The sequence below is a fragment of the Ahaetulla prasina genome, chromosome 7 (genome assembly GCF_028640845.1).
Source record: "Ahaetulla prasina isolate Xishuangbanna chromosome 7, ASM2864084v1, whole genome shotgun sequence".
Lineage (NCBI taxonomy): Eukaryota > Metazoa > Chordata > Lepidosauria > Squamata > Colubridae > Ahaetulla > Ahaetulla prasina.
Window position 1 is genome coordinate 15440911 of NC_080545.1, and position 17938 is coordinate 15458848.

General features: G+C 42.8%; 1 protein-coding gene across 1 annotated transcript in view; it reads right to left on the reverse strand.

Moving 5' to 3' along the window:
- Window positions 1-14414: 14414 nt before the first annotated feature.
- The window catches only part of ARHGAP8 (Rho GTPase activating protein 8), a 49712-nt gene continuing 46188 nt past the window's right edge, over window positions 14415-17938 (reverse strand). The window contains exon 13 of the mRNA XM_058190535.1: window positions 14415-15022. Within this exon, the coding sequence (XP_058046518.1) occupies window positions 14825-15022 (198 nt within the window). The 3' untranslated portion in view covers window positions 14415-14824. The remainder of the gene's footprint in view (window positions 15023-17938) is intronic.

The window sequence follows — 17938 nt, forward strand, 5'->3', positions numbered from 1 at the left end:
ACACTTTTTTTTCTTCAGAAGAGAACCAATCCAGCCAACAAGAACACTTTAAGTCAGGGGTGTCCAAACTTTTTTGAGTGAGGGCCAAATACAGAAAAATAAGCAAAGGCCCGGGCCACGGGGATGGGCGTGGCTTATTTTGGGGTGTGGCTTGGTGGTCATGTGACTGGTGGGTGTGGCTAACTGCTCATGTGACTGAGTGGATGTGGCTATGGGCATAGAAACTACTCAGAGGGCTAAAAAAAGTAATTTTTGACCAGTCCTCACACTTATGACCATCCTCACATTTATGCCCATTGCAGCATTTTTAACAACCATATCACCCATTTCACAACTGCTTCTCTTCACCACGGTTACAAGATAGGGTGCAAAATGTAAAGATAGTTGTAGGTGTGAGGACCAGTCAAAAGTGTGAGGACAGGTCAAAAATAAGTTTTGCAGCCCTCTGAGTAGTCCCTATGCACAAAATGCTGCAACAGGCATAAATGATGACCGGTCATAAGTGTGAGGACTGGTCAAAAGTGCGATATAGTTTTTGTCTGGAGACATTCTGCACACTTCCCCCCACCAACGCTGTTCGGCCCCTCGCCGCCCTCACCTGTTTCTCGATGCCGGTCTTCTTCTTTTCCACCAGGGGAGTCCCAGCTGCTTTCTATCAGTCTGCAGGGTGCAAAACTGTCACACTGGGAGATCCTGCAGCATGCAAAGAAGCCCCCAAGGGTCCCTCGGTTTGGGCACAGGTTTGGGAGCAGAGCCCCCAAAGGGCTTTGAAGCTGCTCCGAGGGGCAGCTGGGGCCCATGTACAGAGTGCGCACAATAGCCTCAAGCCACAAGAGTTTTGCAGCCAGCCAGTCCTTCTCAGAGGCAGACAAAATGAAACAGAAACAAGCCAAGCGGGTGAGAGACACCTTCAAAGGCAAACAAACAAACAAACTTCCCTTTTGGGAAGAGGCAGCGCTGTGCTAGGAAGGCCGGCTGTTCTCCCCCTCCGAGGGCCTTGTGGGTCAGCCAGGAGGCTTTGGCCCATTGGAGGAACGATCCTGGCAATGCCCCATGGGGCACAGGGCCACCAGCCGCCAAGCTGCCTTGGGCCCAAAAGACTCTTTGCGAGGAAGGGCTTCATCCCCTTGGGCATCCCGGCATCCCAGGATGTTGCCATCTTCCCAGCTGTGGCAACACCGGGGGTGGGTGGTGGGTCTCTTCGCCTCTCCCAGAGCCTCCTTGGTCACTCAGCTTCCCGGACAAGGCCCCAACTGAGCTGCGCCTCACCAGGCGCCGAGGATTCCCACCAACTGAGCTGCATCGCTGGGGAGGGGAGGCGGTGGCTGGAGAGGGACAACCCGCCTTCGCCGCCCCCCACCCAGAGGTTCTCCGGGGAGCAGAAGCGTCCCGTTCCCGCCGGGACCCTCGGCAGCCCCGCAGCGGGGCCCACTCAGCAGCTCACCCCTCCCATCCTCCTCCGCCCCGCCCCCCCGCCCGTCCAGCCCTGCTCTGCCGACCCGCCTGGAGAGCCTACCTGCGGGGCGCCGCGAGCCGAGGGCGCCCGGAGCAGCGCCGAAGCTCTGCCGCCCGCCCGCCTCCTCTGTCTGGTGGGCCGGGCTGGAGCCGTGGGCGCCCCGGCGCCCCTACAGCCCAGTGGCGGAATGGCCGCCCGCAGCCCCGGTGGGCGGGGTCGCCAGCGGAGCCTCCCGCATCTGCAACCGGCGAGCGGCGGCGTTGCCATCTTCCCAGCTGGGGCGGGGTGGGGTGGGTAGGTCTCTTCGCCTCTCCCAGAGCCTCCTTGGTCACTCAGCTTCCCGGACAAGGCCCCAACTGAGCTGCGCCCCTTACCAGGCATTCCCACCAACTGAGCTGCATCGCTGGGGAGGGGAGGCGGTACCAGACAGAGGAGGCGGGCGGGCGGCAGAGCTTCGGCGCTGCTCCGGGCGCCCTCGGCTCGCGGCGCGCGCGCAGGTAGGCTCTCCGGCGGGTCGGCAGAGCAGGGCTGGACGGGCGGGGAGCGGAGCGGAGGAGGATGGGAGGTTGAGCTGCTGAGTGGGCCCGCTGCCGGGCTGCCGAGGGTCCCAGCGGAACGGGACGCTTGCTCCCGGAGAACCTCTGGGTGGGGCGGCGGCGGGTTGTCCTCTCCAGCCACCGCCTCCCCTCCCCAGCGATGCAGCTCAGTTGGTGGGAATGCCTGGTATGCCCCACCCAGAGGTTCTCCGGGAGCAGAAGCCCCTGCCCGCTGACCTCGGCAGCCCCGCAGCGGGGCCCACTCAGCAGCTCAACCTCCCATCCTCCTCCGCCTCCGCCTCCGCCTCCCCGCCCATCCAGCCCTGCTCTGCCGACCCGCCTGGAGAGCCTACCTGTGCGGCGCCGCGAGCCGAGGGCGCCTGGAGCAGCGCCGGAAGCTCTGCCGCCCGCCCGCCTCCTCCTCTGTCTGGTGGGCCGGGCTGGAGCCGTGGGCGTCCCGGGCGCCCCCTACAGCCCAGTGGCTGAATGGCCGGCCCGCAGCCCCGGGTGGGCAGGGGTAGCCTCAGCGGAGCCTCCCCGCATCTGCAACCGGGTGAGCGGCGGCTTCCTTGGGGGCCAGGACGGGGGCCGCACCCCACTGTCCACCGAGAATTTGCTGCGGGCCAATAAAAACTGACCCGCGGGCCGCAGTTGGCCCGCGGGCCGTAGTTTGGACACCCCTGCTTTAAGTGCATGCGGGCATAAGGAGAGAAAAGATGGCAGCCGTGTGAAATGGGTTTGACTCAAGTCAAGAAAGATCATGTTAAAGTGGGGAAGAAAAATTAAAAAAAAAACCTGAGATAACAAGAAAATGACATTGTCCTAAAAGTTGTGCGGGGGAAAAAAAATAGTAATAATCATCCCACCATTGAGTCCCCCTTGGCAGCTCGATGTCATTATTTCCTTTCCCCCCCCCCCATTGCTGGGAATCTCAGTGCTTACAATCCCCCCCTTTCCCTTCGTTTGGTTGATTTGGCCTTAATGTAATTAATGCAGAAAAGGATGCTGCTTCTCTGGTCGATGGAAGACGGGGCGGCCTGGAGAGGCGGAAGGGGCCTGCCTCTTTTTTTGGGGGGGTGGCACCTCCTTTGCAGAGGTGCAAAGAAGCTGCCCTTTGGGAAGAAAAAATAGATTGACAGGCAAACCATTAGTGCGCTAGTGCAGATAGATAGATAGATACAGGCACCGAGAATGGAAAATGGTGACTTTTTAATATATATATATATTAAAAAAAAACCTAGCATAGATTCCTGATTTTTTTAAAAAAAGGATCAAGTGTCGTTTTCATTCAGGGCTATAGAGAAGAGTTACATTTGTGGACACTTTCAGAGCCTTCAAAATCAAATCTTTTCTTTTTTCCAGTATTATAATTGCAGATATTTAAATAAAAATGTATGAAATTTACCATTTCTAGTGAAATATTGAAGTATTTTCATGCTGAGGCTTCTGTATATGCGTTCTGAAGTATTGAAAGAGTTAATGCCTGTAAAACCCTTCATTTTAGCGGGTCCTCTTAACTTATTTTGCTATTGATGTATTTTTCTCATTGGGGATGTTTTTTGGGGGGTGGATTCTGCTGTCGTTCAAGGTTTAACAATGATAGTAGTGAGAAATATTTTAATTGGTTGGATATTTTTAGTTGGTGGGGGGGTTCCTTTCTGGGCTGTCCACAGATAAGGTCAAAAAAGTCAAGATGGCAGCTGGGACGATGTAATTAGAGCTCATCTGTTTCGTATTGATTGCACTTCGTGGCTGCCATTTTTATTTTATTTTTTTACCTCATCCTACAGCAGACATGGCTGATTTTGAACCCTTCCTTTTTTTTTCTTTTTTTTTCTTTTCTTTCTTTTTTTATCTTTTCTTTTCTTTTTTCTTTCTTTTTTTTTTTTTGAAGGAAGAAAGCAAATAATATACATTATGGCTGCTTTTTATTTTATCAAAACAGTACAAATGATATGCCAAAAAACTTAACTCTTTTGTACTGCATTTTAATTGTAAAATAGGAAATGTGGAAAAATGTTGGGTTTCCTCCCCCTCACCTTTACTTGCAGAATTATCTGCTAAAATTTACAAGACAGGAAATAAACTGCCTCAAGTGGTCATTTCTTTTATTGGATATATCAGGAGTTTGGGGTGGGGTGGGGTATCTGATTGTGATAACTTTTTTTAAAAAATGTTCTTTTTATAATTTCGTTAAATTTGAGCACGTGTAAAACATTAGCTTTAGCTTGAGAAGATGCTAGAAAATTGCCTATATTTCAGTTGACTTTTCACTAGCTAGTCTTCCTGAAGCAACCATGCTGAGACTTGGCCCAATATAGGTCAGATAGCCTATGCTAGCGCCTTGAGGCTTAACCTCTCAAGTTGTTGATGGGCAAATGAGTTTCTTGTCAGTGTGGCTTTTCCATTTTATAGCTCTGTTTCTCCTTTGCTTCCAAAGGATCACCATTTCAGAATTCAAGGGTTGAAGGGGAAATGTAAAGTTTTTTCTGAGGGATATAATAAAGATTAAATTGAAAGTAGCAGAGTATTTTAATAGCATTGGTTAAGGTTACTTTTTTTAGCAAGAGGAATTGGGGCTGTTTATTTTTTTTTTTAAAGGCAGCCTATGGACTCGTAGACATGGCCAAAAATATAAGTGCTCCTGAGGACATTGAGAAGATGGCAGCCGTGTGAAATGGGTTTGACTCAAGTCAAGAAAGATCATGTTAAAGTGGGGAAGAAAAATTAAAAAAAAAACCTGAGATAACAAGAAAATGACATTGTCCTAAAAGTTGTGCGGGGGAAAAAAAATAGTAATAATCATCCCACCATTGAGTCCCCTTGGCAGCTCGATGTCATTATTTCCTTTCCCCCATTGCTGGGAATCTCAGTGCTAATCCCCCTTTCCCTTCGTTTGGTTGATTTGGCCTTAATGTAATTAATGCAGAAAAGGATGCTGCTTCTCTGGTCGATGGAAGACGGGGCGGCCTGGAGAGGCGGAAGGGGCCTGCCTCTTTTTTTGGGGGGGTGGCACCTCCTTTGCAGAGGCGCAAAGAAGCTGCCCTTTGGGAAGAAAAAATAGATTGACAGGCAAACCATTAGTGCGCTAGTGCAGATAGATAGATAGATACAGGCACCGAGAATGGAAAATGGTGACTTTTTAATATATATATATATTAAAAAAAAACCTAGCATAGATTCCTGATTTTTTTAAAAAAAGGATCAAGTGTCGTTTTCATTCAGGGCTATAGAGAAGAGTTACATTTGTGGACACTTTCAGAGCCTTCAAAATCAAATCTTTTCTTTTTTCCAGTATTATAATTGCAGATATTTAAATAAAAATGTATGAAATTTACCATTTCTAGTGAAATATTGAAGTATTTTCATGCTGAGGCTTCTGTATATGCGTTCTGAAGTATTGAAAGAGTTAATGCCTGTAAAACCCTTCATTTTAGCGGGTCCTCTTAACTTATTTTGCTATTGATGTATTTTTCTCATTGGGGATGTTTTTTGGGGGGTGGATTCTGCTGTCGTTCAAGGTTTAACAATGATAGTAGTGAGAAATATTTTAATTGGTTGGATATTTTTAGTTGGTGGGGGGGGTTCCTTTCTGGGCTGTCCACAGATAAGGTCAAAAAAGTCAAGATGGCAGCTGGGACGATGTAATCAGAGCTCATCTGTTTCGTATTGATTGCACTTCGTGGCTGCCATTTTTATTTTATTTTTTTACCTCATCCTACAGCAGACATGGCTGATTTTGAACCCTTCCTTTTTTTTTTCTTTTTTTTCTTTTCTTTCTTTTTTTATCTTTTCTTTTCTTTTTTCTTTCTTTTTTTTTTTTGAAGGAAGAAAGCAAATAATATACATTATGGCTGCTTTTTATTTTATCAAAACAGTACAAATGATATGCCAAAAAACTTAACTCTTTTGTACTGCATTTTAATTGTAAAATAGGAAATGTGGAAAAATGTTGGGTTTCCTCCCCCTCACCTTTACTTGCAGAATTATCTGCTAAAATTTACAAGACAGGAAATAAACTGCCTCAAGTGGTCATTTCTTTTATTGGATATATCAGGAGTTTGGGGTGGGGTGGGGTATCTGATTGTGATAACTTTTTTTAAAAAATGTTCTTTTTATAATTTCGTTAAATTTGAGCACGTGTAAAACATTAGCTTTAGCTTGAGAAGATGCTAGAAAATTGCCTATATTTCAGTTGACTTTTCACTAGCTAGTCTTCCTGAAGCAACCATGCTGAGACTTGGCCCAATATAGGTCAGATAGCCTATGCTAGCGCCTTGAGGCTTAACCTCTCAAGTTGTTGATGGGCAAATGAGTTTCTTGTCAGTGTGGCTTTTCCATTTTATAGCTCTGTTTCTCCTTTGCTTCCAAAGGATCACCATTTCAGAATTCAAGGGTTGAAGGGGAAATGTAAAGTTTTTTCTGAGGGATATAATAAAGATTAAATTGAAAGTAGCAGAGTATTTTAATAGCATTGGTTAAGGTTACTTTTTTTAGCAAGAGGAATTGGGGCTGTTTATTTTTTTTTTTAAAGGCAGCCTATGGACTCGTAGACATGGCCAAAAATATAAGTGCTCCTGAGGACATTGAGAAAGATGGCTCTTGCCCTTCTTCAATGGCGCCCTGAATTCAGCTCTGTCAAAAGCCAGGCTCTGTCTTTACGTGCCACAGGTGAGGCGTCTCACCTTCGCCTCTCATACGGTGCCGAAAAAAGTTATTTTGTTTTTTGATGGATCGGAAGCTGCCCCCCATCCCCAGGAGGCAGCACACAAAGCCCTTTTATCCATTTTCACAACTCCGGGAGAAACTGTGCAGTACTATACAAATCTATTTTAATACACTTAACACTCTGTCGAACAAGATTTTTATATTCTTTTATTGATGAACAAAAAAGTGAACTAAGTAAAAACACAAGTTGCGATACATTGGTTAGGTATATCAATTTATGCATTTGAACATAGCTTGCAATGTAAATGTTTTGGGGATTTTACGTTTTTTTTTTCTTCTCAGATGAATTTAAGAAAAAATAAAGGGTGGGGGGGAAGCATAGAAAGTTGTTGTTTTTTTAATTGGGAAAACTTTCTGAAAAAGTGCTTTTCTGGGACTCTTAAAAAGTAGTTATTTTGGAAAAGGGACTGTCCCGTGGATAGTGTGCATAGAAAACAAATTGTTTGTCTTAAATATACCAATGTAGTTTACTTTAAGATGAATTAAACTTGACTGACAGATTTAAAACTGGTGTGGTCACTGAGGTGTACTTGTATTATTCCAACCTTGCATGTGTTCTCTTGTAATTTAAATAAGAATTATTTTGTCATCGTTTCTGTTACCACTGTTCTTTACCTTTTTCTTCTTAGGCCTTTAAGACAAAAAGATCTTTTCTCCAACAGACCTTAAATCAGCGGTTCTCAACCTGTGGGTCGCGACCCCGTTGGGAGTCGAATGACGATTTGCCAGGGGTCACCTAAGACCATCGGAAATATGGGAAGTATACTTGCGAGTCGAAGAATCGCGCTCCAGTGGAGCCATAAGCCAGCTGCAGGCTCTTCAAATCGCTAGCCGAATTTGGCTTCAGGCGCGATGAATTAAAAAAGAGAGAAATCTTTGCTCTGATGTCTCCCTCTCAGGCCAGCTGCAATCACTCCCAATCGCTAGCCTAATCTGGCTTCAGGCGAGATAAACTTAATAGGGGAGGAGTCTCTGCTTTAATGCCTCCATCCTCAAGGCAATCGCAAGCAGTTCAAATCGCTAGCCAATACGGCTTCAGGCGCGATAAATTCAAAACGAAAATAATTTTACGGTTGGGGTCGCCACATCATGGGGAATTGTATTAAATTGTATTAAAGTATTAAAGGGGTCGCCACATCATGGGTATTAAAGGGGTCGCAGCACTATAAAGGTTGAGAACCACTGCCTGAAATGAACTTTGCTTTGCACTGTCCTACATTTTCAGATAATGGAAGTGACAACAGATGAACTACCACTCATTCAGAAATGAACTTTATAAACCAGGCACTTAAAATGTAATAAACAAAACCTATCATGCCTTTTAGTTGTCTTTAATATTTGATTTTTGCTGTTCTCTCTATATGTCAATAATCTTCAAAACAACATGTCTTTAATCTGCAATATTGCAAAGTAAAATTAGATTTTGTTAGGATTTTGGCACATTAAATATATATATGTGTTTTTTTTCTATCATAAATCAAAACTTTTAGATTCAAAATGCTCTATTTTTAGGTCAAACACTGTTCCAACTTTATTGGATATATTTGGACATTATTCCAACACTTTTAGAAACGTTCCAGGCTTTTAAAAAAACTTAACTCAAGCCTGGGACATTTCCAGAATGGTTAAAATGGTTCTTTAAATAAATGATTAAAAATATCGTAAACATTATGCTATGATGTGGAAAATTTGTTTAAAAAATATAGTGGGCTGTACATTAGGAAGATTAGAAACTGATTTTTCTGAAATGTTCCAATCTCAGATGAACTGAAACTTTTTAGAATGCTTCAATACCAGGTTCTCAGTGGGTGAAATACTGAATTTTCTGCCCTATTTAGATTGCACAGGATTGTGAGCATGGCTGAGTTTACCTATTTACTGGGGTTTCTTTTAAAAGGTAAAGGTAAAGGTTCCCCTCGCACATATGTGCTAGTTGTTCCCAACTCTAGGTGCTCATCTCCGTTTCAAAGCCGAAGAGCTAGTGCTGTCCGAAGACGTCTCCGTGGTCATATGGCCGGCATGACTAAACACCAAAGGCGCACAGAATGTTGTTATCTTCCCACCAAAGATGGTCCCTATTTTTCTACTTGCATTTTTTACGTGCTTTTGAACTGCTAGGTTAGCAGAAGCTGGGACAAGTAATGGGAGCTCACCCCATTACGCGGCACTAGGGATTCGAACCGCTAAACTGTCCATCTTTTGATCGACAAGCTCAGACTCTTAGCCATGAGCCACCACGTCCCTCTTTCTTTTTACCCAACCCCAAAACCCTCCTAAAGAAATTTTTAGTCAACGTTTGATGCCCTTTCAAGAAAAGACCCCAACTGGAAATAATTTCAGTTGTTGACACCCATTTCAGCATTTTCTCTAATCATCCAAGTGAGAAGCTGGAGGTGCATAAAAAGGATCAGATGAGATTAAGTAGATGATTACAATCTGTTCTGCACTTTGTTGGCCAATAACTTGTTTACAAGTCAAGTGAAATCACAAAAAACAAGGGATTGAGAATTCTAACATTCTGAAATTTATGGAAAATTTGGACATTATGCTAAGAGAAAAGCATTCCTGGTGTTCATGTTTTTTCTTATTTTATTTCATTCAAGATCATTGCTATCCATTTTGTTTGCTTTTTGCTTACCTGTATGTAAAACAAGTCATTTTTTTCTATTTAAAAAAAAATCACAGAAGAATTCTCGTTCACATAATTTTCCTTTCTTTTTTCTTAAAGTATCAGGACCTTGAGGTAGGAGTCAAATTATACTTCGATTATGTTTATATGTTGCACTGAGAGTGGTGTACCTTAAAATGCTTCCTATTTATTAACATATAGTTGATGCATACAAAGGATTCGCAAAAGAAAATAACTGAATCCCGCATGAAAATATTGTGGCTTATTCCTAGCATGATTTACCCAAGTCCATTTGTACAAATTGAAGCATCCAAGGATCTTGTATAAAATCACATTTATTTGAATTGCAACCCTGGGGCTGAGATTTGACTTTAGATGTTCTCTTCTACCCCACCCAACAGGACAACCTGCCCCCCAAAACCCCAATAGGAACAGCATTATGTGAGGAGCTGCAGCCAGAAAAGGTGAGTAATTTTACAGGGAAACACAAACAAATGAAAAAGCAACAAACTCTGCGACAAAGAAAGGCATTATTCTGAATGAAGCTGCAACCCATCAGAAAGAAGGTTATTTCTTTTCATCTGCTTCCTTTATTATCCTGATTATAAAATGAAGTCTCTGTAGAGAGACTCAAAGAGACACCATTTCACTGTTCCGGCAATCCACTTTTAACCAAATAAAGATGTTTAAAGATTACATCAATGCGGGCATCAAGGCATCTTGATGCCCCTCAGCTGAGATCGGCAGAGCCTTTAAACTTAAAAAAAAAAATTTTTTAAGGCTCCTCTGGCGATCTCACCTGAGTTCCTCATCAGCAGAACCTTAAAAAAGCCAGGAGTGGGACAACAACAAACATCATGGTTGTTAAATTAACCCTGCGGTCATTGCCATGCATTTGCATGGGTGCTTTTTGCCAGAAACTATCTGAAAAGGCTGGTAACCAGCTTAAAACATTGTAAATTGCAGTCACATGAGTGCAGAATGCTGCAACTGGCCATAAAGATGAGCTAGTTGCCAAGTAGAGAGTCCCCCATGAAAACCAGCCAGTTGAGGCAATTTTCCTCTTTTTTTCTGGACCCAAACCACCAGAGCTAGCCAGGGATGGGATTCAGCCTATTCAGTCTGGTTCGGGCAAGCCAATTGCTCCAAAAAGCAGCTGAGAGCAAACCGTTTCACTCCGACCCGTCAGCAGGGCCCGCCCACCCCTGCGCTATACCTACCTTTATTTCTTTTGTTTGAAGCCCAGCTGACTGGCGCGGCAGAGCGGATTGCCGCGTTTCAGCTGCTTTTAACACTGCTTGTAATGGGTCTTTTCTAATGGACTCTTCGTGCGCACAGAGCGCGTGCTCAGCAAACTGGTTGTTACACCAGTTGAATCCCACCACTAAAGCTAGCTATGGATTTGGTAAAGCCTGAATCTCCTTTTATCTGTTAAAATTTCAGTATTGCTAAACTTGTTTACAAAAGAGATGCTCTTTTATTCTTTGCTTAAGCATTTAATACATTAACTACCGATTTTGTGTTGACTTAAAAATAGTTGACCTAGTCATTACAACTAAACGTATCAGATTATCGAAAACCATTCCTTATACACGCCTTCGTTTGTTCACATTCTTACACCACAATGATTTAGCTGAAATGCAGTGGCTGTTTTCCGTAGTCTAATTATTATCAGCCCTATCTTTCCAATGGCATTTGTTGAATGTTGACATTCATTGAACTCTCCAAGCTAAAATTATCCTGCTTAATAGATGCCATTGATTCAACCGTTTTGTTTACAATCCCCTCATTTAGCATCTGCATCTCTTGTCAATATATTTATTCTAAAATAAGAATCTTACCTCCTTGCTCCTATTCATCACAGACTGTGCCAGGAAAGTAAACCTGCTTCCTGGTTTCGGTTCAGACAAAGCCACCTTGTTTTTTCATATATATATATGAATTGCTCCCAGAAGCACGAAGCTGAAGCCTGAAGATGACGAATGAGACTTCGTCGAAACGTCGCCAAGACACTTCCAATTTTACACGGGAGAAAACCCGAACAACCAAAGACCTATATACAAACACCCGTGAAAACCTCAGAAAACAAATATATATATATATATATATGTGTGTGTGTGTGTGTGTGTGTGTGTGTGTGTGTATAGGCGACATTTCGACGAAGTCTCATTCGTCATCTTCAGGCTGGTGTTTGCTGCTTTGTGCTAGGAGCACAAAGCAGCAAACACCAGCCTGAAGATGACGAATGAGACTTCGTTGAAACGTCGCCAAGACACTTCCAATTTTACATGGGAGAAAACCCGAACAACCAAAGATACATACATACATACATACATACATACATACATACATATTCATTTGAACTAGGACAACCATTTCTTATACTTCTGGCTGGCACTGTTCTACTTCACATCTTCCCAGGGGTGTATGGATACCACATGTTTTGCTTGAACCTCTGGATTCATTCTATGTCATGAAGATGTTTTGTGAAAAGTACTTTACTCCTTTTCAGATTCTTGGATTTTGTGTGTGTGTGTATCTTTGTGACTAAATGTTATTAAAGCTGTCATAAACACCTGTCAACATCCAACATGCCTTTCAAAGTCATCAAACATGCAATGTGCCAGAAAGGGAAACCGCTGCCACAAAGAATTATTATTAGATTATTGGTTGCAACAACTTTAGGTGCAATTATAGCTACCAGCTACTTCCTGTAACACATAAATCACATCAGAGGAATGAAGAATTACTTTGACTCAGCAATATTTCTTAGGATCCTAGGGCTTGAAGTGACCTTGGAGGTCTTCTAGTCCAACTCCTTGCCCATCCCTGACAAATAACTGTTTTGAAGCCTGAATTGCTCCTTTCTGATCTTGCTTCAACATTTCAACCAGGTTTAGGTCTTGACTGTAACACAGCTTTCCAAAACTATGGTTTGCTCTTCTTCATCCCTTTTCATTAGACTTGTTTCCATGTTTGGGAATCATTTGTTGTTGGGAGACCCCATCTTAGAATAGACTAGAATTCTTTATTGGTCAAGTGTGACAGGACACACAAGGAATTTGTCTTTGGTGCAGGGGTGCTATTCAGCAGGTTCTGACAGGTTCTGGAGAGCCGGTAGCAGAAATTTTGAGTAGTTCGGGGAACCGGCAAATACCACCTCTGGCTGGCCCCCGAGTGGGGTGGGAATGGAGATTTTGCAATATCCTTTCCCCTAGAGTAGGGAGGGAATGGGGATTTTGCAGTATCCTTCCCCTGCCATGCCCACCAAGCCATGCCTACAGAACCAGTAGTAAAAAAAAATTGAATTCCACCACTGCTTGGTGTATATTCTTAGTTATAATATATATTTGGTGTATCTTCTTAGTCTACAGCATGCACGGAGCATGCCAAATACACATTGCACGTGCGCATGTGCAGTGCACGCCAATCGCACGCTGTGCACACATGCACAGTGCGCACCAAATGCATGCTGCATGTGGAAAAAGGAGGCTTGGGAAGGTAAGAAGAACAGTGAAGGAGGGGAACAGCTGTGCTGCGCAATTTAGATTCACTAGAAAGCAGGATTTCCTGATTTTAGATTGCGCGGCACAGCTGATCGTTGTAAATACTGGTTTGAACCAACTGGTTACTTTTTTTTACTACTGGTTCACTGAACCGGTAGATTTTATCACTGCCGGTTCACTCGAACCGGTGCGAACTGGTAGGATTTCACCACTGGACTACAGACACATTTCTGGCCAAGGCCTTCTGGCCTTCCATCCTTTATAAGGTAGGTAAAATGAGGACCCAAATTGTTGGGGGGGCAATAAGTTGACTTTGTAAAAATATACAAATAGAATGAGACTATTGCCTTATACACTGTAAGCCGCCCTGAGTCTTCGGAGAAGGGCGGGGTATAAATGTAAACAAAAAAAAAAAAAAGGAGTATCTACAAATCTCGAGTAAATCCAGACCTTGATTTGGGCTTTTACTTGGCCCCTTCTCCTTTCTTACAATGTGGATAATCACCAGCCTGACCACAATAAGCCCAGATTCTAGTTTTCTCTTCAAAACTCACACAACAAAATCAACAATACTCTTTCTTGTATCAGGGGAAAAAAAACAGTAAACAACATAACTTTGTTTACAAAGGGACTAAGTAATTTATGAAAATATGGACCACTATCTACCCAAATTGCTCATAGGACATAAATGTCTTAGGAGAGACCATTCTTCGTTTCTATTTTTTTATTTTTTACCCCTAACAGCAGGGCCATGTTTTAAAAAGCCACTCTTGTCGTTTTCCTTTTCAAGTCTGGCACAGTAAAAGTATTCAATTCCGCCAATTCTTTCTGGAAGCTTCTAAAAAAAATAAACTGGACAAATCTTGCAACCCTTTTAAAGCCCCTGTGGTTTAACTTAACTGCAATATTTACCTCCATTTATGCGCTGTCAGTCACCAGCTTTCAAAGGCAAAGTTTTGATTTTGCATGCTACAATTCCCTTCTTCTTTTTTTAATTGTCCTGCGTCCAACTGCAGTCTGTGTGTTTCTGCAGATTACCCTTAGTAATCACCTTCTTTTCTGCAATGGAAATGGCCTGAAAATTGCTCTTCGATAATCAGGGATGAGTTCACCAGGGCCCCTGCCTCACAAAAGCTGGAATTGTGCAATTATCATTTGTAAAGAGAAACCGTTATCAAAGTCACTGCGGGAGACATCTCCAGGACTTCTGTTAAAGAGTTGGGGAAATTTGAAACACATATTTCTCACACCAGAAATTTTCTTATAAACTCCCCTGAATAATTCATGAGGCTTGATTTAACAGCACATTTAATTCCTGGCATGCGCCGCATAGAAAACAGAATTCTCTTAAGGTGTAGCCGTCTGGAAGCAAAGGGGACAACACAGAAACTACATTTCTAAATGTTCTTTGAATGCCATTCGAAAACTTTTATAATTCTGTCTGTTCGTCGGCCTAGAATCAGTCCAACCCGCCACTAACACTCTGTGGGGGGGGGCACATAACAGATGCACATTGTGAATCCCCGTCTTATTCCCAATGATGCAAAGGAAGTCTGGGTTTATCATTCAATCAGTACTCACAGCTCAGGCATTAATGTCCCTCAAAAACAGACGGCTTGGTGATTTCATGCATTTTTTAAAGGGCTTACAAAGGAAGATGGCCCCAAGGAAGAGAATTGTTTGAGCACTGATGCTGAGCTAAGCAAACGACAGGCTGGTGGATAGTGCAAAAAATAAAATAAAATCCCAGAATTCATGAAAGCTGTTACAGTTTAATAAAAATGCATGAATTGGAAAAGGGGCTGCTAGACTTCTGATTTTTATTTTTTTTTCTCATAAACACACGACTCTCTTCCTCGTCCGAAACTTGCCTTGTAACATGGGAATTCTTCTCCTGTTGCCTTGCACAGAAAAGTACGGGAAGGTTCCTGTGTTTTCTTTCCTTACAGTCCTCAGTCTTTTTGATTTTTCAAGGCAAGCGTTCGCCAGGCACCTTTCGCGAACTGAAGATGATGGGATAGAAATCGATCAACAACTCAACAAAAAGATTGATAGGCACCAGTGCGCTGAAGGATGGCGCACTGTTGGGTGGCCAGATTAAATTCAAGCCAAAGACGCAAGCAAGATTAGAACTGGTCATTTTGTTGAAAATGGTTTCCTGTGACACCTGGAGAAAGAAAGAAAGGCGTAGAACTCAGAACATATACAACACATCTAGCAAGGTATAAGCGCTGGGCAGAAAGTATTTTTTAAAAATCAAAATAACGCCCATAATTGCACGAGTGAAGTTGATCTCTGCTTTTAAATCGAAGCCCTTTTTGAATATGTATGTATGTATGTATGTATGTATGTATGTATGTATGTATCAGAGGTGGGTTTCAGCAGATTCTGACCAGTTCTGGAAATTTTGAGTAGTTCGGAGAACCAATAGCAAAAATTCTGACTGGCCCTATCCCCATCTATTTATTTTATTTTTATTTATTTATTTTATTTATTTATTTTTGTCACAACATTATATAAAAAGGATTATATAGTATATGAACATATGTATGAGTAAATATTAGGAGGTATAAGCATCAATATATATATAGGAAGAAGAAAAGAAAAACAATAGGACAGGAACGGTAGGCACGTTTGTGCGCTTATGCACGCCCCTTATGGTCCTCTTAGGAATGGGGTGAGGTCAATAGTAGAAAGTTTTTGGTTAAAGCTTTTAGGATTATGGGAAGAGACCACAGAGTCAGGTAAAGTATTCCAAGCACTGATGATTCTGTTACAGAAGTCATATTTTCTGCAATCTAGATTAAAGCGGTTAACATTAAGTTTAAATCTGTTGGTTGCTCTTGTATTATTGCAATTAAAGCTGAAGTAGTCTTTAACAGGAAGGACATTACAATAGATGATTCTGTGAGTTAAACTTAGGTCTTGTCGAAGGCGACGGAGTTCCAAGTTTTCTAAGCCTAGGATTTCAAGTCTGGTGGGATAAGGTATTTTGTTGTTTTCAGAGGAATGGAGAACTCTTCTTGTAAAATATTTCTGGACTCGTTCAATTGTATTGATGTCAGAGATGTGGTGAGGGTTCCAAACAGGCGAGCTGTATTCTAGAATTGGTCTAGCAAATGTTTTATATGCTTTGGTTAGTAGTGTAGTGTTTTTGGAAACACTAAACATCTACTCTGCCTCCCGAGTCCCAGCTAATTGGGAGGAAATGGGGATTTTACAGTATCTTTCCCCTGTCATGCCCATCAAGCCACGCCCACCAAGCTACACCCACAGAACCGGTAGTAAAAAAATTTGAAACCCACCACTGGTATGTATGTATATGTATATGTATATGTATATGTAAACATTCAAAAAGGTCTTCAATTTAAAAGAAGAGATCAACTTCACTCATGCAATTATGGGCATTATTTTGATTTTTTCTAATACTTTCTGCCCAGCACTTATATAATTTACACATTTCCCCAACCAATAAAGCTCATGCTTTTCTCTTGCGGCTCCAAATAAATAAGAGAAAATGTAACTGTTAAATATACAGGAAGAACATGACATCTATAGAATGGCTTGGGAATAGAACATTTCTAATGGAGTAGAGAGGAATAATTCCATCCGAAAAATATATATATTAAAAACTGAGTTCTTTCAATATTGCATTATAGTATAAAAATAGTAAGATAAAATAGTATTATAGGAAGTTAGCACCCATCCCTCTCCTAGGAAAATGAGATATTGTAGGTAATATTAAAAAGGCAGAATATTTCCCCTAAAAGGGAGGCAGAAACTCAGCCCCACCCCCCACACCTTTGTCAATGGGCCATTAAGGCCTGAGCCAGTCTATGCTACATAACAAAGATCTACCTCCTTCAGGCAGAGCCATAGGAGGAATTGCCCAAAGTCCTTTCATTACATCATATCACCCAGCAAGAGTCAACCAAGCCTGGCACTCAAAAGACAACCTACAAAGTTACCCCTGCATGGCCCCATGGGAGTCTGACAACCAATCAGAACACAAGCTCAAATTCAAAGCCCAACAGAGGGCATAAAACCCAGGCACCCTCAGCATCTCTGCCCTTTTTGTCCAGGATCTCAAGCCATGTAATCCTGTTCACCAATAAACCTTCTTTCCAAGCAACTTCCATGAATCCATGGACAGTTTTCATGAGCTGTCAGCCATAATCATCCAAATTATGACAAATCAAGGCATGAACTATCTCGCTTTGCATGTAACAAGTCTACCTCATATATTAGTTTCACCTTTTAAGTTGCATTACTGAAATAAATGAACTTTTGCACGCTATTCTGAATTTTTGAGTTTAACCTGTATAAATTATTCTTTGTAGCAAAACAAGCTATGACTGAAACGGTCTGTAGTAATGGATGAGTATTGGCAAAAGTATCGATAAACTTAGAATAAAAGTTTCATCTGGAACTGTCAGCTCTTTGAGGTAATCCAAAATTGCAAATTTACAGTAACTGAATCTTAATTTGGCCCTTCCTTATTTTTACTCTCCCCAAAACTAGAGAGACCCTTCTGAGACCTTCCTTTCTACGCCTTCTTTAGACTCCGATTTTGTTTATTGGATTATTGTCTAGGTCAGGGGTATCAAACTTATGTCGTCATGGTGGCGTCACATGACGTATCGAGACTTTTCCCCCAGTGGTGGGATTCAAAATTTTTTACTACCGGTTCTGTGAGCGTGGCTTGGTGGGCATGGCAGGGGAAGGATACTGTAAAATCTCCATTCCCACTGCACTCCAGGGGAATGATACTGCAAAATCCTCATTCCCACCCCATTCCAGGGGAAGGATACTGCAAAATCCCCATTCCCAGCCCACTCCAGGGGAAGGTTACTGCAAAATCCGCATTCCCTCCCAACTCCTGGGGGAAGGATACTGCAAAATCTCCATTCCCACCCCACTCCAGGGGAAGGATACTGCAAAATCCCCCTTCCCTCCCACTCCTAGGGGAAGGATACTGCAAAATCCCCATTACCTCCCCACCCCACCAACCTGCTTTCCAGCTCCTTTCTCCTGTGCAGGGCAACAAAAGAAGACCCAGCAGATCAGCTGGGACTCGGGAAGC